This window comes from Callospermophilus lateralis, chromosome 7, assembly GCF_048772815.1.
Source record: "Callospermophilus lateralis isolate mCalLat2 chromosome 7, mCalLat2.hap1, whole genome shotgun sequence".
Classification (NCBI taxonomy): Eukaryota; Metazoa; Chordata; class Mammalia; order Rodentia; family Sciuridae; genus Callospermophilus; species Callospermophilus lateralis.
Window position 1 is genome coordinate 83,293,246 of NC_135311.1, and position 24,778 is coordinate 83,318,023.

At 37.4% G+C, this 24,778-nt stretch overlaps 1 protein-coding gene and 1 pseudogene across 1 annotated transcript in view; one reads left to right on the forward strand and one right to left on the reverse strand.

The window, feature by feature from the left end:
• The window catches only part of Slc44a5 (solute carrier family 44 member 5), a 105,951-nt gene that overhangs the window by 57,298 nt on the left and 23,875 nt on the right, over positions 1–24,778 (forward strand). The window contains exons 3-8 of the mRNA XM_076862575.1: positions 6,565–6,649; positions 14,794–14,919; positions 15,949–16,009; positions 19,862–19,985; positions 20,788–20,871; positions 23,647–23,759. Of these exons, the coding sequence (XP_076718690.1) occupies positions 6,565–6,649; positions 14,794–14,919; positions 15,949–16,009; positions 19,862–19,985; positions 20,788–20,871; positions 23,647–23,759 (593 nt within the window). The remainder of the gene's footprint in view (positions 1–6,564; positions 6,650–14,793; positions 14,920–15,948; positions 16,010–19,861; positions 19,986–20,787; positions 20,872–23,646; positions 23,760–24,778) is intronic.
• Positions 46–3,472, reverse strand: LOC143403431 (large ribosomal subunit protein bL32m pseudogene; annotated as a pseudogene).

Here is a 24,778-nt window from a genome sequence, read left to right on the forward strand (position 1 = left end):
GGAAAAATGGTTTACTGTAAAGTTATCCTTTTAATATCTTTGATGTCAATTCTGGGAAAACGAGGGTGGCCATTTCCTGCCTTGTTTGATGATCCTCTTGCCCTGATTGTGTTCATGTAGTGTCCCTCCTTTGTACAGCATGACAGCTCCTACTGTAGAAGCCTTAAAAGGACCCCCTTCTTGTTTCCCTAACTGCCGTCTGATTTCTGTGGTCTCCTTGCTCACCTTCTTTGTAATAGCCACAAAGGACATGCTTCTGTTTCAGATGTCCATGTTCAGAACAAATGTCTATATTCTCACATTTAATAAAGTTTCTGAGGGTTTCTTCTCCTATGCTGTTTAACTTCAATGCTGTGTCTGTTTGGAGGAGCTGCCATCCAAAAGATGTCATCCAAAAGGCTGGAATCCTCCTTACTTCCACTGGTATCATTTGCCTGTGCTCTAAATATGGCTGGACCCAGGACTGCTAATGCTGGCCCCCAGGGAGGGCCTGGAAACCCTGGCCAGCTCTGTTGACGTTTTTGCTGCAGTAGCTCTTAAGAGTTTTAGAGCAGTCCACATGCTGCAGGCTACGGAGGCACCACGGTCAGCAGCACGCCAGATGCCGTCTTCCTTTGCTGCTAAATTTTGACAGCATCTTGACACCTCTTTAGGTCCCCACTTTTTATTTCCCTCTGCCCCTTTTGCTTTGCCCTTCTATCTTTCTGTATTTACTCTTTTACGTGCTTGAATTTGTCACCATTTATTCAGCTTCAACCGAATCCAGCATGTTCTGTTGGTAGGTTGATTTCAGAAGTTGGGAGCAATGATAAAGGACTTTGACTTGGTCTTAATTGTACAGTCTTTATTCACTGCCAGGCTATTATATTTTCATTTCTATCATGTCGCTAATCTAAAAATCAAATCTCAAACGAATTTTATTTAGTTAGTTATAGTTATACATAATATTGGGGTTTATTTTGACATGATTACACAATGATGGAATATAATTTGCTCCTTTTCAGTTCCTGGTACATCACCTTTCTTCCCCCTCCTGCCTATTACCTATTTCTACTCGACTGATCTTTTTTTTCTATTTATTTATATATTTTTTAAATTAGTTACATTGTGAATATAACTAAAGATGAAATTTACGGTAGTATCTTCATATATGTATGTAAGAAAATTTGGTCAGATTCATTCCATATTCCTCCCTTTCCCCATCCCTCCTCAATCCCCTTCCTCTACTCTAGTTTCATGGAATTCCTCCCTCCTTTTCCTCCTTCTTTCTCTTTCTTCATTGTTTCCTTATTTTTGATTTAATTTCCAACTATGAGAAAAAACATTTGGCCCTGGATTTTTTTTTTTTTTTTTTTTTTTTTTTTTGGTGGTGGTGGTGGGGGGTCTGGCTTATATCCCTTACCACAATATTCTCTGTTTACCAGCAGATGCTATAATTTCATTCTTCTTTCTGAGTAAAACTCCATGGTGTGTATATATACCACATTTTCTTTATCTATTCATCTATTGAAGGGCATCTAGGCTGTTTCCAAAACTTGGCTATTGTGAATTGGGCTGCTATAAACATTGGTGTGACTGCATCACAATAGTATGCTGATTTTAGATCTTTTGGATACACTGAGGAGTGGGATAGCTGGTTCCTATGGTGGTCCCCTTCCTAGATTTTTGAAAACCTTCAAGTTTAATAGCAACATAAGATCATCTCACATTTTACTTTGCTTCAAAATAGAGCAATAACATTCTTGAGTAATTTTTTGTTTGGTTGTTCCCAAACATTATCCTGAACAGAGGTCGTCAGGAACATGTTTACTGCTAATGCACGTTACTTTGCAGAGGCTTCCTTTTCTCTGAAGACCTACCTATAGAGCTCTGTCCCTTAGCTCCACTCAGGACCTGGTAAATCCAAGGCCTGTTGCATGGCATTCATTCTGGAGCTTTCCTACCTCAGAAGATTGGATCCTATCTCTAGAGTTGTCAGATTAAGCAAATAAAAATACAGAATGCCCAGTTAAATTTTAATTTCAAATAAGCAACAAGTCTTTCTTTCAGAACAAGTATGTTGCATTCAGTTTCCTGTGTCCCAAGGCTGTTCCTTTCTTTGCTGACCCTTTGTTTTGAAGAACATTCTGTTACCTTCCTAAGAAAAAATGGGAGGAAAATTTTATGAGTCCCTTGAAATGTCCCCTTTTCTCTCATTTTATTGTCCTTTTTCTCTTTATATTTGGTTGAAAGTCTAGCTATAAAATTGTAGTTTGAGACAAATTCCCCTGAGAAATTTGAAGCCTGTTCTGCTGTTCTTGGCATTCAGTAATTCTAACGCTTCTCATTCACATACTTGGTGGCTTTTTTCTCTGGAACTATGACCCTTGTCAGCTCTGGAATATTTTCTTTTGTTATTTCTTTGCTGCCTTTTTTCCTTGCATTTTTAAAAAATAATTTTTAGTTGTCGATGGACTTATTTATATACATGCAGTGCTGAGAATTGAACCCAGTGCCTCACACATGCTAGGAAAGCGCTCTACGGCTGAGCCACAGCCACAACCCTTTCCTTGCATTTTATTAGCCTTCTTTTTAAAAATTATTAGTCATACTTTGGATTTTTTGAGAATTCAATCCCTTCAGCCAGGGATTATAGGTTTGTGCCACTACACCCAGTGGAAGTGTGTTAAAGAACCCTGCGTGCCCTAAATTATTTTATTAATTTCATCCAGCATCAGATTCTGTCTGCTTACCTTAGTCTTTTCCTTTTGTTTTCTGATTTGCCTCATATTCCTGGTTGATCATTCATTCTTTTTTATTATTATTTATTAGTTCTAACCAGTTATATTTGACAGTAGAAAGCTCTTTGATTCATTGTACACAAATGGAACAGAATTTTTCACTTCTCTGGTTGTGCATGAAGTAGAGTCACACCATTTGTGCAATCATATATGTACCTAGGGTAATGATGTCCATCTCATTCCACTGTCTTTCCTACCCTTTTGCCCCATTCAAAATTCCTCCACTTTTCTCATGCACCCCACCCCCACCCCCGCCATGGATTAGCATCCACTTATGTTAGTGAAGGCTGAGGATGAGTGTGTGGGTTTTCTTGGCTGCTGTGTTTGCAGGTCAGGTTTCCAAGGAGCTCTCTGCACTATGTCTGGGGTTGGGTCTCTGTTGGCTGTCAGATTCCACTACAGCATGAGCTGATGGGAAACCAGGTAGATGTCAGGCAGTGACTTTCAAAATACTATAATATAAAGGGATGTGGGTCAGAATATCAAATCCACAAGTCTTGTTATCCTCAGAAGGTTCATTTAATATGAAGTCTCTGTTTTTGCTTGTTTTTCCTGGATGCTGGACTTTTAGGAGTATAGGAGTATAGGAGAAGTATAGAGGCAGTGATTTACTCTGCAGGTCTATATGTAAACTCTCAATTGATCTTCCTGCTTTTGGCTACATTTCTCACTGTCAACTCTGTGTCCGGCATTTTTCATGATTTTTAACAGGCAATTCATGCCTCCCCCTTTCTATGGTCCTGAAGGATGTATTCATCATTCAGTGAACTTCCATAAGTATTGTTGAACTCTTGTGATTTGTGAGCAAATTCACCCTCCATAACCTTAGCTAGTGTGATGATTATTCTTTTTTTTGTACTTTTATTATTTTATTTTAATATGGCTCAGGAAGAGATGGTACTTCATCTTGAACTTACAGTTTGCTATTGTTTCTCTTCTTTATTTTTGATGAAAATATGGTTTCCACTAAAGAGTGAGTTACTTTTTCAATCGCTCCCTCAGAATTGATCAGCCACAACCATCATCATCTAATTGGTACTCTAAGAGGTCCACTGAAATTTGAATATATGAGAGAAAGTGGAAGAAGATTTGTACTGAAAATTTAAAGAGAATTTTAACTAAGACTTTGAAAAGTCTTATGTTAGAATTGGTTTCATTCATTCCACATTTGTGAGTGGCTATAATGGGTCAAATACTAGACTACATTTTGGCAAGGTAGGGACATAAAGATGAATAAAGTATCGCTTGCACCCTTGAGGATAACATAATCTGGTGAATAACTTGAGTGTATGTTGCATTTTGCAGTTTATAAATTAAATTTAACTATGGTGGACTCCTGACACTTACTGATTTACCATTCACAGTTTTAACTTCTCCTTAGGGATCCAGAGATCCATGACGTGTAGTTTATTTATTTAGGTACAAATTTGAGTCATATGCATGGAGAGGTTGTGTGGATGGTGTAGTTGCTTGAGTGATGAGACAGCCAAGCTGACACTTGTGGATCTCTAAGGTTTCCCTGTGCATATTGTGTATGAATCAGTAACCAGCTGCATTAACCATTTGACGTCAGTGGGTTACAAGCACAAAATAGGTTTATTTTTCTTCTATCATTGATTTTAACCATGCTCTTTCATATCTTCCTGCCTGTTGCATGGTTTCCAGATACATCATTAAAATCTTGGGGTAGCTAAATTTAAATTTTAAATTTTACTTCTTCCAATCCTCTCCAGCTGGTTTGCAAGTTTGACCCTGCAAAGAAACTTGGAATGGGAGAAGGGGCCTGGTCTACTCTTTCACTTCATTTTTCTCTTTCTTGTTCTAGCTCTTTTGCTGTGCAGTGAGGGATGGTAGGATAAGGAAGGAGATGTGTGTCTGTTATGTTGATGACCACTCCCCGACACACTCCCACATGGTTGTTATTACAACTGAGACATAACTGATTGGTCATCAATACTCTCTTTATAGCAAGCATCCAAATAATGGCTCATTCATGGGAACAGGGTGGCTGTATAGTTGTCTGATGTAAAATATCAGCTCTGTTTTGCTGTCCCCCAAATGCCTTTAGTTCTTCCATTCCTGGTGTTTCATGTCCACATTCTTTTACTGTCAAGCAAGGTACCACCACGAGGGCTCAAATCCATTTACTTGACTCCACATCCTATCTAGCATGACAGGCTGCTTCACTCTTACCTTCTTTCTTCTCCAATAAACTTGTTTCAACTCTTTGAGTCTCATTTCTTCATTCTCAAATAGGTACAGAGGCAGATCTGCCACAGAAGGAGGTGTTCAACTGGAAAATGAGGTCCTGGTCTGCCCTTCTCTCAGGTTCCTTCAGTCTCTGCGGGAGGTTCTCTCAGATCCCTCTCTAATGTAGATGTGCAAAGAGACAACCCACCCTCTCCTCAGTGGGGAGGGGAGGGAAAGTCCTCTTAACTCTGATCATTGCATTTTGCCAACTCTGTTTGCTCCAATCTGCCTCCCTGACTCCATCTTTTGTTTATGTAGGGGCAAGAAGAGGATAGAGTGATAGAAGAATCTAGCCCCAGTTCCTTGTGGAGGACTTTCTTTATCCATGGATTTGGATTCTTCTTACTAATTCTGAGCCAGTAGGAAAAATATTGCTCCCCAGCCCATTGTGTTTACGCTACATATGTAGTCATATGAATTCACAGGGAACTTGATAAAATGCTAGGAAACATTTGTCTCGAGTAGTTAGGAATGTATTTCCTTCCCCCCCCCCATGTTTTTATTGGTGCATTATAGTTGTATACAATGGTGGGATTTGTTGTGAACATTCATACCTAGGGCTATGTTTCTTAAGATGTGATTTATAAGCCTCCTATATCTGAATCCACTGGGGAACTTGAGGGAACTGTTGCTTTTTCCTGGGTCCCATGTTCAGCCATTGGGCTCTCAAGGTTGTAAAGGAGAGAGGAATCAGGATTTTCAATAAATACCCCAAGCTTTACTTATGTTTACTGAAGTTAGATAATCACTTGTCTTGCCCACTACACATTATGTTAGTCCTCCTAACACTACTATGAAGTAGGTAGTGCTGGTATTGTCTTCATTTGATTAATGAGGAAATTGAGATTCAGAAGAGAACCATGATTTGTTGAATGGCAGAGTAATAGTCCTCACAAAGATAGTGATTAATTAGCTGCCACGGGCTATAATTTTAAACAGAGAGAAAAATCGCACTGTATCTTTGTTTGGATTACCGAAGTAATACGTGTTTCTTTTAACTAAGAAACACATAAAGGCACAAAAAATAACTAAAGAAATATGCATTTTGCCAACTCGGGTTGGCAAAATATGGTTTTGAAATATGGTTCCAATATTTAGATAAAATAATTTTTCCCTGAATATAATTTGTCAAATCTCTTTTTACAAAATTGAAATTAAATCATATTTTAATACTCTTTAGGAAGCTGCTTCTTAAAATTAATGTATTGTGAATTTTTCTATTCATTATGTCCTTCAACATTAATTTCAATGGCAATGTAATATTCCTCTTAATGAATGTACAGTTTTAGATCTAACCAATCCTTTGCTGATGGACAATCTAATCATTTCAATGTTTTACAATTACAAAAAAATGCTTCAATTATTAGGTAACTTAAAGGGGAGTTTGAAAATACATTTCAATTGTCTAGAGAAAATGAAGCCAGTTTTAAAAGGTCACATGTTAAAAGTATTGGGATCTGAAATGTTATGGAACATTTCCATGGTTACAAAAAGATTATTTTATGTTGCTTTCTTTTTTTTTTTTTTTTAACAGGAACAAGACCATTTTGTTTTACTTTAACCTGTTAAGATGTGCCAAGCCTTCCATTCTGTTTGGCCTACAGTGCCCTACCACACAGGTAAGGGAAAAGATGACTCACTGGAGGTGTCAGAAATTCTGAGCATTTTTGGATGAGATAATTCAGAGATTGCATTTGAGTTCTGTGTATGTGTGGTGGGAAAACATAGTAAGATCTCATGTTTATTCATAGAAAACTAAAACTAAACAGAGATTTAAAATTTAGACTCACTAAGGAATCCTAATGATTATCTTATCCAACCACCTACTTTTACAAATAAAGTGGATCTATTTTTCTCATGACCATTATCATATTAGGAAGAGTAAGATAGCTTCTATAACTAACTAGTTTTTCAATGACTTAACACCATAATGTTCTCCTTTGACCATATAAGAGCACAAGGCAGGTGTCTGTGGTCAGTGGACTACTCTCCTCCAAGCTCCTGCTGTCCAATGACTTTGCCATCCTCTAAGTCCTCTTCATCACCTGTATCCAGCTGCCAGAGGGAGACAGTAAGAATGAATAAAGCACCCCTACTCTTGTTTTTCACTTTTTCTTTTTTAACGGGGATTAAACCTAGAGGGACTTAAACACTGAGCCACACACCCAGCCCATTTTATTTATTTATTTTTTTTTATTTTGAGACAAAGTCTCACTAAGTTGCATAGGACCTTGTTGAGGCTGGCTTTGAACTTGCAGTCCTCCTGACTCAGCCTCCTGAGCAGCTGGGATTACAGATGTGTGCTACCATGCCCCGCCAACAACCCCATTCTAAGAAGCTGTGGATCAGAAGAGTTACACATTTCAATTTTACTCCTATGCCTTAGAGATAAATTAGGTATGGTCATCCCTAGATGCAAGGAGGAAGAAATCAAGCAAAGGTAGTTCAGAAATGAATGACCTCTCCTATTCCATGGAACAAGAGTCACAAACCTCAATGGACACTTGATTATGTCTTCCATAGTCTACTCCTCTGGCTCCCAGAATACCCTTCTTCTTCTGAAAGAAGAATCTGGAGTCCCATGTGCTTTCTTTACTTAAAGTGTTCTCTCCATCAGATCTTGACACTAAATGTACAATGGGGAATGTGTAAGAAAATTAGAATATAAACTCCCATCAGAAAGGGAGAAGTGATAAACACACAATAATCACTGGTGCAAGATGATGGGAAGCAGTCCTTTCTCTGAGCTGAATTATGCTCCATGAGAGGCTCCTCCTAATCCACTCCTTATATGGTCTTTTGCTGAGCCACCTGGGAGGCTATTTTCTGTCCATTAGCTCCATGCCCCACCATTGCTGAGCACCGGAGACAAAGCCCTCCAGACGGTCATATAGCTTTGAAGCTCAACTTCTGTTGTGTATGTGTAGTGCCTCAAAGAATATTTCGACAGATGCAGGCTTTTCTAAGCTAGTTTATAATTTGTTTGGCATTTCATCAATCTCAAAGCTTAGTAGACTTCTGACAGACGTGCTTTTTCTTGCTTTCATGTGCCAGTAATAGTACCCAAAGATCTTTCCTAGAGCTAGTTTATAGATCCACTTTCTTTGCTTACTCATCTCCCTTAAAAATTTTTGAAAATTTATTTCTGTCACTTAGGATTTTGGTATCTTAGTTCTGTGACCACCTCCATTTAAGCCCCCAAGGTCAAGGTCGAATATTTGACCTTGTCAGTAACAATAATCACTACTCTTTACAATCTCAATTTCACGCATCCTACTGTCTGGTCCTCTCAATTTATAATATTCCCACTTTAGTGATTCTTCTTCCTCACTGGGAAGTACAAACCACTGATCTTTACACCCCCTTCAAAGTGTACCTCATTTCCCAGATTTTTCATCTCCCTCTCCACCTGACTTAGATTCCTCCATCCCTTATTAAAAGTTGCAACTTTATACATACTCTCAATTCCTTTGCCCTCTCTCACTTCAATGTAGTAAATCTCATTTCTGGTTAAATGTGATTTTCCGCCTATTCCTATGCACATTCTTGGAAAAGAGCACAACCTCCTTTAAATTTAGGGCCTAACCTCAAGTGGGCCCTTACTGCTATTCCACAACCACGCTCTAGACCCCTCTCGGTTCATTAGCTTATTTCCCTAGAAAACAATTTCACACCTTTCTCTCTTACTTCAAACCTCAAAACCTTCCCAGCCTCCATGCCTGAGTTTGCTTCCTGCTTTGATGAGAAAGTACGAACATTCAGGAGACAGTTTGAAAGAGTTCTGCTCTGACCTCCACTTGCCTATGTGCCTTCATTCATTCATATACTCATTCTTCCCTTTCTTCTCTGTGGGAGAACTGCCTGTGCTTCTTGTGACAGCCCCTCCTTTTGTGCATGAGCTCGCATCCTGGATGATATCATTTCAGAAATATCCTATTTTTATTCATTATCATCTTTCCTTCTCTACTAAATCATTCCCCATCAATATCCAACCATGTTGCTCTTTCTTACATCTTAAAAGAATCTTTTTGATCACATATACCTCCTTAGCTACTGCTCCACATCTCTGTGCCTCTTTTTTTTTTTTTTTTCCCAAAAGATAGTCTATATTCGGGGATCTTAATCCTTTTCTTTCAGTCTCATCCAGGGTTTTATCCCTACTTCAATTCCTAATTTGCAAATTATACCTATTGATGTACCTATTATTAGACCAAAAGTCATTTCTCAATCTACATTTACTTGATCTGGTAGCAGTGTTTAATCTCTCTTCAGTACAATACCGTCTTCATTATATTTGGCCGGGGGCGGGGGGGACACACAGATTCTTCTGTATTTTCTCTCACCTCTGTGGTTGCTTCCTATCAGTCTCCTTTACTGTTTTCTCTTCATCTTTCTGACATCTCCTAAACATTGGAGTTTCTTTCCTTACCAAACTTCCTCTTCTAATTTTGCATTTACTCTTGGTGATCTCATCTAGTATCATGGAATTAACACCACCTTCTACGCTTCCCTTTCTAATTTGTATCTGAAAAAAAAAATCTGCTTTATATTCAACCACTTGTGTAGTGTCTTTACAGGTATAGTTAGTTGACAAATTTTTAAGTGTTTAAAACTGAATTACTAATCTCTGACTTCATCCCTAAATTTCTTCCCTACTCTTTCAGTTAACATTAGTACTGAATTCCACGGAATCATCCTTGATACCTCTCTCACATACGCATGCTTGAACTGTCTGTTAATTCCTTTGGTCATCCTTCTGAATCTACTCTGGACAAAACTACTTGCCACCACCTCTTCCCTTTCTCAGGGAACCCTCATCTCTTTTCTAAATCAGTTCAGTGATCTCCCGAGTGGTCTTTCTGACTCTGTCCTTGTGTGGACCTGCTCTCCTATAGTCTCTTTCCAAACCAGCAGCCAATGTGAACTGTTCAAATGTAAGTAAGATGATTTCTCTTCTTTGCCTAAATGCTCCAGTAACTTCTGTGTATCCTGTTTGGTTTGACCGATTCTCTGAGCACACATCTCTGATACTCCTTTTGCTCGCCACACTCAGGTCACACTGACCATCTGTTGTTCTTTAAAGGACCCAGAAAGTTTCTGCCTCTGAGCCTTTGATTTTACCATTTCCATTCCCTCCCATCCTCTTCCTCCAGACTGTAAGGCTTGATTCATGTCAAATGTTACAAATGCAAAGCACATGTTACTTTCTTAGAAAGACCTACCTGTTTAAGATTGGAATCTCACCCAGCCATCCCTCCCCATCTAGCCTCTTTTCTATCCTTTTTTCCCATAGCATTTAGTCCTATCTTATAACAAACAGTTGCTTATTTTTTATTTGTTATACATCTCTCCCTACTAGAAGGAAAACTGCTTGAGAGCAAAGTTCTCATTTGTTTTGTTCACTTCTGACTCCCCAATACCTGGAACAGTCTCAGCATAGGTGACAAGTCAATATTTATGGAATGAATAAATTAATAAATGAGTGAATTAATATCTTCCTACTTTCAGTTAAAGACTTTTCTACCACATTATACAAATCTGTCATTAATATGACAAAACAAAAAGTAGTACACATTATGCTTATTTATTATTTTTCATAAACTATTTACTAAATCATCTTTTCTTCATAACAAATATAGTGTTTTAATCTCCAATTCAATGCACCCTCCCAATGACCACATTCTAATTTATTTAGAGTGTTTAGCATATATGAATTAGAGATATAAAAATAGGGGCAAAGAACTACATTTGAAGTGCCCTTTGTGGTATACAGAGAATCAGAGTTGAGTCAGGATATGTTTTAGATGCTGATGATGCAGCCCTGCACTTAGTTTGCCGGGCCATGGTACTGATCCGAGCCATATTTTTATGCATTAAGTTTTTGATAACTGCCAGCATGGTCCAGACATGTGCCACAGGCATCTAAAGGACAGACTGAGATCAATTAGGATACCCAACCTCAATGTGACCTTCATTTTTGGCTAATTATATGTTGATTGCTACTAATCAGCACCCTATTTGAAGTGAACAAATTGGTCTGATAGAAGAAAGAGTAAAGAGCAGTTGCTGTGTTGGTTTTTTTTTAAGAGCTCATTTGTGTCTGGAATGAAATTTGATGTGATTCTCTTTAACAAACCACATTTTACCATTTTAATTACTTTCTTTTATGTGTTGCATTCACAGCACTTTTATGTGTGGTACACATGGTGTGTGTATTTGTAAGAGCAGAAATTGTCATGATCCCAACTCAGTAGTTCCTACCATCATTTAAAGCCTATGAAAGCATTAGCTTTTTAAATGCTCACTTTTATAAATCCACTGAAATGCATCCAACAGGGGAACTAGTTCAGTTATCTTTCAACATCTTTTAAGTAAATAATCAAGCCTGGGAAATATCTCCTAATATGTTAATTTATTCAGATTAACTGCAATCAGAGTGAACTTTTGATATTTGCATTGATGATAACCTTAATCTTCTTCCAAAAAAGGTGGACAGGTTGGATGGTGTGAACACACCTATGTAGTTCTTCAGCTTTTTTAGAAGGGTACCTGTGACGCCTCTAATATTTTCTCCAGAAGTGTGTTAGTCAGTTTTCCATTGCTATGAAAAAAAAAAAAAAAAACAAGAAAAACAAATTAAAGGAGGAGAGGTTTATTTTGACTTACGATTTCACAGGTTTCAGTTCATAGACACTTGGCTCTGTTGATTCTGGGCCTGTGGGGAGGCAGACCATCATGGCAGGGAGGGCATAGCATAGCAAAGTTGCTCTCCTCATGGCAGCCAGGAAGGGTGAGAGAGAGAAAAGCAGGTGAGGGGTCAGGAATGAGATAGAGTCCCCCAGAACATACCCCCAATGATCCACTCCCTTCAAGTAGAATCCTACCTCCTATAATTTCTACAACATCCCATAACCCATTCAGTTATGAATCCATCAATGGATTAATCTATTGGTGACACTAGAGTGCTGATGATTCAATTATTTCTCAAAAGCCCCACCTCTGAATATCACTGCAGTGGGGACCAAGCCAACACATGAGCCTTTGGGGGACAATCTACATCCAAACTATAAGAAGAGGTATATAAGTGTGTGTGTGTGTGTGTGTGTGTGTGTGTGTGTGTGTGTGTGACAGAGGTGGGGGGGAGAGGGAGAGAGACTATGAAAGAGAAAATATATATGGAGGTGTGAGTATGGAGGAATAGGCTGTTTACCTTATCAAAACTTCTAGAAGGTATTAGATTGCTGCTGTAACAAGACGATGTTCACTTGAGATTTGAGGAGTCCACTTAGTTAGCCTAGTAACAGCCGTGAAGTCAGCACTAAATACTCTTGTGTATAGCAGAAACATGACCCAAAAGAAGGAAGAAAGATGTCAGCTCAGCAGCAGTATTTTTGCCTAACTGCCTATAGGGGTCAGCCCGTGAGAATAATTACCAAAGTACAATGTGGAGATGGTGCAAGTCAGGGCAAAGGAGGAGTTCACAAGGAGAAACTGAATTAGTAGAGATGTTTAATGGTTGACTGTAGCTCAGATGGCTTAGGATGATCTTTCTTTCTTTTTTTTAATTATAAACAAAAGCAAAACCAACAGTAATTCTTTCTTTTTGTGGAATTACTAATTGAATTGCAGTCACTTCCTGGTGGCTCCATGTATGAGTGATTTGGTTTGGCACTGATAGTACCCCAAGTTCATTAATATAAAATGATTACATGAACGACCTCTCTGCCCATGTCTACATGGTGTTGGGAAAAGACCATAATAATGATTGATTGTGGCAAGTAGCCCTAAATAATTGTTCATTTCTTATGGGATAAAACTCTGATTATGTTTGAGAATTCACTGTCACTAATTATTGTAACGGCATAAGTTATCAACATTCAGAACATTTTAAACTACCATCTTATTCATATTTAGAAAAGGACACAAGATTCTCACTCTGCATATGCATAAAGTATACAGGCAAAATTAATCTTGATTTATACTCTTAGCTCTAATTCATAAAATCATTTTTAAAGTTTTATTTAAAAATCCATCATTTCTAGGCATAAAGTGGTGCATTCCTGTAATCCCAGCAATTTAAAAGTCTAAAGTTGGAGGATTGCAAGTTTGAGGCCAACTGCCGCAGTCTCTGGCTGGGCACAAATCACAAGTCTCCACACAGCTTGTAGATTCAAACAGCAATTCTTTATTCCCGAACTCACACTGGCCGTCTACAAACACGTTCTGGGGGAATCCACGTTCTCTGCCCAAATCCACCACTGCCCAAATCCACACTCTGGCTTCTGTCTCCCGAAATATACTGTCTGACCCTAAGAACTCAAGAGGAACTCAGCACCAGGATATGCCCTATTCTAAAGGGGGAACACCCTAATCTCCTATTATGCTAAACCGCCCTGGTCCTTGAGCAAGGTCACCTTTCAGAAGTCCTTCCACTAGACAGCATGGGAGTAAGCTGGCAAGGAGATTGTCATACCTACTTGGCTGATGGCTCCCAGCATCTCCCCCCTTCTGATTAATTAAACAACAAGTAATGTGGCTTAAGGAACGTGCCTGGTAGGTTGTCCAGTTCAACATATGGTTCTTACCCGTCATTGGAAAACTGACCTTTAGGCGTCAGCCTCCTGTCTTAGGTTGATACCACTGCAACTGGATCATACCCGTCACTGACTACCGGTCCAGCATACAGCCATACTTGTGGATAGGTCTATGCACCAGTGGGGGGGTGAAAAATTGAAAAAGGCACTGAATGCAGAGAAGGCCCGCCTTCTTCATGTTAAGGAGATCATGCAGGTTGATGAGAGGAAACGGCCTTACAATAGCATATATGAAACTCGGGAACCCACTGAAGAGGAAATGGAGGCCTATAGAATGAAACGGCAGAGGCCAGATGACCCCATGGCCTCTTTCCTTGGACAGTAACTAGTCGTAGAAATTCATCCAGGATAGATTCAGCTGACATGGTCTTTTCAACTTCTTGCTCATGACTGTAGACTGGAAAAATTCTTGTCTACCCTTCTTTGCTGACTAACTTTAATAAAACTTTCAGAAGTCCTTCCACTAGACAGCATGGGAGTAAGCTGGCAAGGAGATTGTCATACCTACTTGGCTGATGGTTCCCAGCAGCCAACCTCTGAAATTTAGCAAAATCCTATCTCAAAAAAATTCTTTAAAGGCTTGGGAATGTAGCTCCATGGGAGAGCACCCCTGAGTTGTATCCTAGTATTGAAAAAAAGGCCATCATCATCCTATGGTCATGGTCACATAAATATACACATGTGATAAATTTTACAGAACTACATCCCCATGTAGACACACACAAATGAGTGAATATAAAACTAGTGCAATCTAAATAAGTTTAGTGGACTGTAACAATATAAATTTCTTCATTGTAATATTTTGTTATAAGTATGTAAACTTTTACCATTAGGGGGGAAACAAGTAAAAAGTATGTGGAATCTATTTTTTAAAACTACCTATGAATCTATATTTATCTTAAAATCAAAAGCTAACAATAAGCCCATCACTGTATAGTACCTGATTGTTTTAACATAGCATTAACATTGGAGAGGAAGGAGTAGAGCTTGATAACTCTGTATTTGGAATTTAATTTTTAACAATAAGACTAGAAATTGGTTTACATCCTTCTGATATAAAACAGTGCTTTGCTCTTTATTCTGGTGGACAATTCACAAGTCTCACCTTATGGATACTTCCTGATTTGTTCTCATTTCAGTTGCCATCATTATTTTCCTATTCTTCATAGATCTGTGTCTCCAAGTGCCCAGAAAAATTTTTAACCTACGTGGAAATACAAATTGAGTACAAAGGAAATAATAGTAATTGGTTATACTACAGTCAATTCTGCCAGCCTACTGCTGAACCTGAAAAGGTATGTGTGTTTAAGGTTACAACTAGAGAAGAATTTAACTTTTGTCTCAGTCTCAAGTGTAATACGATCATCTGTTACTGGACAAGCCCCTACATCTAAGAAATGATTACTAAAGGCACCATTCCACTAAAACACAAAGCATATGTACTCTCATGAACACACACCCCATTTATAGAGTATTATTGTGCAGACTTGGAGTGTTAAGACAGGCTGTTAAGTCTGGTAAGTTATCTCCAACTTTTTTCTGGCACCAGCAAATTCTTTACCTGGATGGAAATTTTTGCTGTGAAGAGTTAGGATTTAATGTAATTTGCAATCATCATTTCATTTATGTGTGATGGAGCCCCATAGTAACTTTTTTTTTTTAATTTTTTTTTTATTGGTTGTTCAAAACTCTACAAAGCTCTTGACATATCATATTTCATACATTAGCATACATTAGCTTCAAGTGAGTTATGAACTCCCTTTTTTACCCCAAGTAGAGATTGCAGAATCACATGGGTTACGCATCCACATTTTTACATAATACCATACTCCCCATAGTAACTTAACAATACAAATTTTACTTCCAAGACTAGTTTGATAAATACTCATTAAACAACAACAAAAGAAACCTATCTAGGTTTGAGATTTATAAGGAGTTTCTAAAGCCTAATTATGTTAAATAATATTAGTGACTTTTACAGTAGAGAAGATGCTCTTTTCCGGGGTGTGGGAGTGGTGGTGTGATGTATTAGACACCTAGATATAGCTAAAACAAAGACACACACCCTCACAGGTGTGCTTTGGTTTTAGAGGGTCTGGTTGTATTACTGTTGATTTGATTGAACCATGGTTAGGGCATTTAAAAGAGCTTGTCAAACAATAATTTGTGTGTGATGATCTTATAGTTATTATTATTGGGAGGAAGTAATTTGGAACAATGAGATTTATGGAGTTACATTTGGAAGGAATAAAACTTTTATATGGAGTATGAAAGTAGTCCTTACATGACTTCTGACAATTTAATTCACTCTTCCTTTGTTTCAGCCCATCTCAGAAGTCTTATTGGATGATGACTGTCCCGCAGCAATTTTTCCAAGCAAACCTTGTAAGTATCAATAATTTTACCTTGGAAACACAGATTCTACCAAGAATTAATTTAATTAAGTTTCCATGTTTCACAGTTGATGAAATTAAGATCAGGAATGTTCCTATGTCTGGCCCAAAGTCCCAGAGTTCATTAAGAAGTCTGAGGTAAAGCCCATCCTCCTGACTCTAGCCAGAGATATTTCACTGGCGCTCTGGGCTGTGGGGTGTTGCTACATAAACACATGGAAAAGATCGAAAATTGATTTTTAAAAGCCAATCTGATTGATTATTTGGAATTCTACAAGCATGTATACCCGTACACACACATACCTGGATTCAACCAGAAAGTTTGTTCAGAATTGCCTTGGGGAGGGAGCAAGGCAGATACTTGGCTTTATGATTTTATATTGGAAATATTTGTCTCCTGAATGAGTCTATATTTTATTTCTTTAAAGTTTTAAACTTTACTTAAAGTGATACTCTGTTTAGGGAAAAATAACCACTTATTTTCCCTTCTTAAAGATATAATCCTAGCTACCAAAAAAAAAAAAAAATTTACAGATGTCTGTTACAGTGTTTATTCAAAGTAATCAGAGAGAAGAGGGGGACAAACATTAAAATATCCAAGTACAAGAGAACATTTAAATAAATAATGATGCATTCATTAAAAGAAATGTTAGAATTATTAAATATAAATATTACAATAACATGAACATATATGTTATGATGTGAAAAAATGCAAATTATTATATACACTTTAGTGACAAGCATGAACAAAAAATGAAGAAAAGCTGTTCAAAGAAAAAGATCAGAAAGAAATACACCAAATATTAAAGGGTTGTTTGGGGTGGCAAAAGTATGGGCATTTTTCTCTTTATCTATTTTTTTTGGGGGGGTGTGTTTATGCACTTCTCAACAATTAGTATATACAGCTTTTAAAATAGGTGAAACTTTTCATGCACCCAGAGGACCACACTGAAGATCTCCTTGCAGGGGTAGTGCACTAGCAGTCAGAACTGTGGTGGTGGGAGTGCAGCAGGACAAACATTTGCAAAGCTTCTTCCACTCTTCTACCAAGCATGGATTGAAAAGAGTGCAGTCAAAACTCTAATCTAAGGAGGCAAATGCTTCCAGAAGAATCTCAAGGGGGTTGTAAGGCAAGCAACAGTGGTAGCTGTGGGATCAGGCTCTAAAAGAAAAGTGGAGAGATTCAGCCAGTTAGCATGAAAGTGGGAGATAGAGTGTTTCTCTTAGAATAGGGATGCACTGCAGTCCTTCTAAATGGTGAGGTTTATTTCTTACTTGAGATGGTGACCTTCCTGGAAAGTAGGTAAACTGAATTAAATCACTGTCAAAATAGTATCATGTGAAGCTGCCCATTCCACTAAAGTTCTGAGATCTTTCATCATGTAAATAATTTTCATATCTCTTTTTATAATTTAACCATCAAAACATAAAATAACAGAAGAAAGGTAATAGTCATCGGCTTAAGCAGAAAGTCAAGTACACTGAAGAAGCTTCCACCAAGCACATGTCTTTATTGCTCTGTGACTTTTCTCTGGGTCACTAAAGACCCTGAAGCAAAGATGAAGGTCCTGCAAGCAACCTCCCTCACCAAGATGCCCTAAGCAACAGCTGTCTGTAGCCAAGAACAGTGTTAAAAATGTTATGAAAATAAATCATTGGTCATGTAAGATACAGTATATGAGACACATCCCTGCCCTTACAAGTAGCATTAGATTAAATTGCAGAATATAAAATGTACATCGGGGATACAAAATGAATAAGGCACAGCCTCTCACAGCCTAGTGAGGGAGAGATTAAAAAAACATTGCAATCAACTTGTACTCCTCTTAACAGCAGATCAAGCATAGGACTTGTATTAGGGTTCTCTAGAGGAACAGGACCAAAAAGAAAGTATAATTATAGAAAGGGAACTTATTAGGTTGGCTAACACGACCAGGAGCTGGATATTCCACAGTAGCCATCTGCAGGCTGGAGAGCTGGAAGAACCAGTAGCTGCACAGTCCAAGATGCTGCCGGTGCTAACCTAGTCTGAGACTCTCCATAGTCTGGAGAATCCCTGGCAGAGTTCTATATGAAGAGTGAAGAAACCAGAGTCCGGTAACCTAAGAGGATCCAACAACCCCTTGGGGCTGCTTCCTTGTTCTTCCAATTTTTATTCCATACAAGCCATCATCCTATTGGACAGTGCTTCCCATGCTTGGAGAGGGTCTTCATTTCAGTTGGCTGACCCACATGCCAGTCATTCCTAAACACACCCTCACTGTCACACCCATAAGCTTCTTAATCCTTGCAATATCTTAATCTAATGAAGTTGATGATTCAAATTAACCATTACAGGACTCAATGGGATACTATGCCACTAATAAAGTTTACCCGTTAAAGACTTTATAAAAGGAAATAAATACTATTAAGAGAAAGAAACAGGGCTGGGGTTGTGGCTCAGTGACAGAGCCCCGCCTTGGCATGTGAGAGGCACTGGGTTTGCTTCTCAGCACTGCATATAAATAAATGAATAAAATAAAGGTTCCTCAACATCTAAAAAAAAATTTAAAGGCGAAAGAAACAAGGATGGGAACACTCATATGTAGGGAGTAGAAAAGGATAGAATGCACCAAAAGAAGGATAGTGTAGGAGAGATGTACTCCATGTAAACAAGAAAAGAGCTTCACAAAGGCGATGGTGTCTACCATGTCAAAGGCTCAGAAAAGTTAGCTCATTCAAATATTGACCAAGTTCTACTAGTGCCAGGCACTACTCTAGGTAACAAGTCTAGTGGGATGAGGTCATGGGTCTCTGGGAGGACAATTTCCATGGCAGGGCAGAAATCTGATTGGACTGAGAGCAAGTGAAGCAGCTGATGGACAATACTACGTTAGATTTGCCACAGAAGGGGAGTGAAGAGCAGGAGGAAAAATAGGAATGATGCTGGAAGAATCAGCCATATTATAAGAGCTAAAGAAGTTGAAGGTGGGTGAAAAAGAGAGCCAGGAAAGTCAGGAAAGGCTTTATGGTAACATATTTCTTTCTCTGAACTGAGTGCTTTAATATTTTATTTTAAGCCATGTATGCAAATTGGCAATGCTTCTTAAAAATTGTGAAAACAATCCATTTCTGATTCCTCTTAACTCTTCATTTAAAATTGGTCTTAAAATAGTTTAATAGATAATGTAAAGAAGAAAGGATTCTATTTAATCAAATTAAGAATATGGGAGATCAAACAGCAATTTAATACTCAGAAGTTATACTAGTCTACAAAATGTGAACTTCTTTGAATAGCTTCAGAATTTCCATTTCTACTCCCTCCAAATACTGTGTAAATAAAAAATCTGGAAGGGAGGAAAATTATTAAGAATTCACAAACAAAATTTCTGTTCTTTTACTAGTCTATATAATTCAATTCTTATTTCCCAAGGAATTATTCACTAATCTCCAGTTTTCATAACTTCATTCAAGGAATATCCAGGATTTTTTTTAAATAGCAAGCCTATTCTCATTTAGTCATACAAATGAGTGCAACTTTTCTATTAAAGTGATATGTATCAGTGTTATGTATCTTATTTGTGGCAATTTGGTGAATATACTAAGTAAAAAATAATATTTACCATGTATAAAATTGCCAAAAGATTTAGAACATAGCTTCAGATTGTGATCACATTTGCTTTCTATTTCAGCTTTAGAACTACCAGAAAATCTTCAAATTATCAAGTAAAAAGCAATTAGCTATCTATATTGAGCCATTTAAATACCTAGTAAGAATTTGATTATAAATAATAAAGTTTAAGAAAGAAGGACATCATGACAGAAATAGAAAAATGATTGCCATAATTTTAATTTACTTTTACAGTTCTCCAGAGGTGTTTGCCTGACTTCTCAACCAAAAATGGCTCTTTAACTGTAGGAAATAAGATGCTGTATGAAGATGGAAGTGGAAAAACAAGAAATGTACTAGAACTCAGGGAGGCTTCAAAGTATGTTTATTACATTTTCATTTTCAATGTTGATGCATCCTGTTGTTGTATCCAGTATTAAAGTTCCTGTAAGGTTAGGGGTTTTAGGAAAAGAATTATGTGTTATTATGAAATATACATATACATGTCACTTTAGATTGGAGAACTTGATATGTGTTCATTAAGAAAACCATGTAGCTAAAAGGAGAAAACAGAATGAATTAGAACAATGATGTTTTTCAAAATGGTCAAATCTTTCATTGTGAACAGGAGTAGAAATGTGACATAAGGAAATGTGTTGTATTATAGGAGTGTATTCACCTTGATTATTAACCAGATTGGACTCTAAGGATTTGTGCACTTTTAGGGGTGTGCCCCATCATGCCTTACTGCTACAGTGCTGTCAGACGATACGAAGGAGAACTAAAGATGATATTCATTCTTGACTCTATGAATTTTATAAATTACACACTGATCCTATTTAAATTTATTTCTTACAGTGAGGTTTCTGTAGTATTGAGGGCATACATACTCAATATATATATTGGATACACTAGAGAAGAATCTGTGCATTGTTCTCAAAAGCCATGTTCTCTGTGTGTGCAGCTGTGGCCTCTTTGGCAAGCTTATGCACCTTTGAAGTTTTCCCAACTTTGCAGGTTTACTAAAATGGTATTTCATGTGGCTAGAAAAAGAGTCACTGCTGATATGTGGTTTCTAAAAACATGTTTTGAACAGCAACTTGAAAAATCCCTTTTATCATAAAAACATTTCTGTTTAACATTGACCAAAAAATTATTAATTTTTCCTTCTTTGAATTCAGTGCTGTCAATAAACTCCTTGATGCAAGGTCAATTGGATCAAAAGTGTTTGAGGACTACGCAGTGACGTGGTATTGGATCCTTCTGTAAGTGTAGACACATAGGTGCTTCTTCTCCAGCCCCTTTCTGATTTCTTTTATAGACTGATTCTTCAAATTCCTTATTCTACAAGGTTGACTCAGATCTTTTAGTACCATTTTTTTCCAGTAGGGTGAAATGGGGCAAAGAAATATTCCCACTGTTAGTGGAAAGTTATAAAAATATAAATTTTACATTCTACACTACTCATTCAAGCACTCACCTGCAGCAGTACCTGTAGGACTTTTGCATCTATGATACTTGTGTGCTGCTCATCATGGTATAGTATGTGTGGTGTTATTTCTCTGGTTCTTTTTTCTCATTTGTCCCTACCTTGACCTCCAAAGTATTATTCTTATTTTTTCTAACATTTCCTTTCCACATAATAATTATCATCCTCATCATCTGAGGCATTGTAATTTATGAGAAGCTGAAAAAACATATAGAAGAGGGGATTTTTAATTTTCAAGTTTAAGATTTATATTCCAGAAACATTAAAGAAATGCAGCCACTGTCCCGAAGTAGGTAAATGTGATTGACATTCTAAGACTGTCATGACTGTCGGGCTCTTTGTCAGTTACCAGAGCTTAAAAGTTGCTTCTGTGCTTCCCTACTGATCAAGGAAGGAAATTAAAACTTCTTTAGGTACTTCCAAGGGCCTTTATGATTTGGTTCACTTAGTTTCTCAGTGTCATCTCCATCCTTGTTCCTTAATTAACCACATATTTTTTAATATGTCAAATAATGTGCCTATCCCCAGACCATTCAACACATTTTTCCCCTTTTGTTTCTTTCCTGCCATATTTTTGTCTGAGTCCTGAATAGCTCCACGTCATTCTTTAAAATCAGTTTTAGTGTCACTTGTGAAAACTTTCTTATCTTCCCTAGGTCAATTAATTGTTTTAATTGTTCCCCTCTATTTTCTTCACACCCATTTTGAGTGCACATGCAGGCACACATGCATTCCTTGACATACAAGTATCCACTTTTCTTCTACAAAGCACCTACCACTAGGTATTTTATCTACCTGGCTTTTTTCCTCTGATGAACTTTCTACTCTTTATAATGGTAATCATACCCAACTTATGTTTAGTTTTCTATCTCCTGACAGCAGTTCTTGGAATGCGGTAGATTCACAAAATATGTGGGTTTGCCAAACAGTTATAAAAGTACTTGGGGGAGGGAGGACAAGATAGGTACAATATATTTAAGTTCATGGGGCTTGATAAAGTTAAAATTGTATTAAATATTACTGAGTAATTTTAGAGCTATAAAGCTACAGTATTTTGTAAGATTTGCTCATTTCAATGCTTTGTCTTCAACAATTCCAATAGCAGACGTTGTAGTTTATGCTATCAATACTTGAACTGGTTTCCCTATTGTCAGACTCTACTGTCACTTTCTGTGTTTTTTATTCATTTGGCTTTTCTACTCTCATCTAAACAAGTGTACATTACCATAGACTCTCAGCCACCTCACCTGGACACACACTGAAACTCTGTGTACTTGGGTACCGCTCTTAACCACTATGAAATCAGCACCTGCCTTTACTTTCAGTTTTTCTGCTGCTCTCATCTGTTTAATTAATAAACAGCCAAAGTAGTAATAGGCTGAGACTTAGTTTATTTTGTTAGAATTTTTATGAAAGAATTTAAAACACATAAAAAGTAGCTTTCTCCCCAACCCCTGGTCTTTTTTTGATTGTTCCCCTTGGACTGTGCTATAGAATAATCTTTCAATTGTATTGAATATTTAAGCACCTATGATTCTAAGAGGGAATGTCTTTTGAAATTAAACACAGACTGCAATGTGTTTATCTGAAAAGGCAATCTTGATGCTGTGCTGTGCTCTATTCAGCAACAGTAATTATTAAGATTTTTTTTAATTTAACATTTGAGACCATGAATTGGACCAATGTACCAGGGTTTTTCTGTTGCTATGATTGAAAACTTGCAGATAGCACCAGAGATGTCAGTTCTAAATGAAAGAGTCAGCCAGCTTACAATCTTAATGAATTCCCTTTGAGGAATTACCCCAGGGACTCCTTTAGAATCTGAACTCAGATTCTAATAGAAGCTTCTCCAATAGCTCAGTCAAACTCAAGGAAGAAATTAAAATAGAAAATAGTCCTTCATGATAAGGCTACGTGGCCTAGGAGATGCTGACGACTTACCAGTGGCCCACAGTTCACAGGGGACTTGGGATAGCTGTCTGGTGATGTCAGGCACAACAAATTACTCAAGATAATTATGTTATAGTGATAACAACCACAAAATTATGAGCTCGGGAACTAGGTAGTCAGTTATCTTTCTTGTCTTTTTAGTTCAAGTCTATTCTAGACATCCATGTTGTAGAAGTTTTCCATTAATCACCAGGTAGAGAGAGTAGCACAATCCACCATGCATATATTTTGTAATTTACCACCTAGGAAAGTAGCTGTGAAGCGAAAAAAAATAGGACATAACAACTGTGGCAGACAGGTCAAATTGTAGGTTGGAGGAATTGTATTTTTCCTAGACTGATGATTGATACTGTGCTTTGGTTTATCTTGACATGCAAAGATGCTCATATATAAAGTCCCCAATTTTCCTATATGAGCATCTTTGTGCCTAGGTAAACTGAGGTTGCTTATACTTTTTATCATTATAAATGTTTCTCTTTATTCAGGTAAAATAAAATATTCTAAGCATTATTTTGAATAGAAATGGTTCTTGTCTTTATATTTTTATTATGTTATTTGCAGCACATTGACTGTCATGTTTGTTGTGGGTTTTTCCCTCTAGAGGCCTATGTACTGCCATGATCCTTAGTTGGACATTTCTGATACTCCTCAAATTCATAGCTGGATTCCTCTTCTGGATATTTGCATTTGGTGTACTTGGAATTGTAGGATATGGTATGTATCAAACCTCTTAAAATTACCAAACATCAGAATAATGTTTTCTTTTTTTCATTTGCCATTGTCAATCACCAGAAAGCACTTACTTGCTTTTGATTTGATTATTTCCTCCCCACAAATAGTGACATTTAAAATAATTATTAACCTTTATATTGTCTTTGTAACTTCTATTTAAAAGTCTTGGGTTTTTTTGTTGTTGTTGTTGATACTTGGAGCTCTAAATAACCCCTGCTCTTTGCTGGAGAAGAATCTAGGCATGTGATTCAAGCATTCTGTTATTGTCACCAAGAATGAAAGAGCAATAAAGCCTGTGCTATTGACTTCACTGACTTTTCTTAAGCAGCAAAAGAAATCTGAGATAGGCTATGCTACAACTTTGACAAGGGAAAAAGAGAGAAAGGCAGTCAATATATACAAAGTGCCAATGAAGCAATCAATTTCAATTCTCTACTGATTCCTTAGATAGTGCTTACACAGCAAATAATCATGTAGCAATTAAGCTTAAAGCTACTTATGGTGAGGAAATGTCCAATTAGATTGGAAATTATAAGTAAATAAGACTGAATGCAGCTGACCTCTGCTACTGGATTTCTACATATAATGGGCAACCATTTCCTACTGAACAGCCAGTTTACAAGGCCATAAAACAATGTGGATGTGTCATACAAGCAAGGGGGGGAAAAAAGCAGACAACTTGTGTTTGAGGGCCCATGTGCAGCAAGGGAACAATTCTCACTGAGAAGAAATTAAGGGAAACACAGGAGAGTCTCCATAACTTTGGGATCATGAACATGAATTTAGAGTTTGGGGAAAAAAAAGAAGAAGAAAGAAACCAGAAACCCCAGATGCATGTCATATTAACAGTGTGATCCTCTGCTAGTACATAGTCTCTCTAATTCATAGTTTCTTCAACAATATAAGAAATAACTGTGAACATAAAATACAATAATATATATATATACAGTACTTAAAAATCTGGTAGCATATAGCAAATTTGTTCGGTAAAGACTATCTTT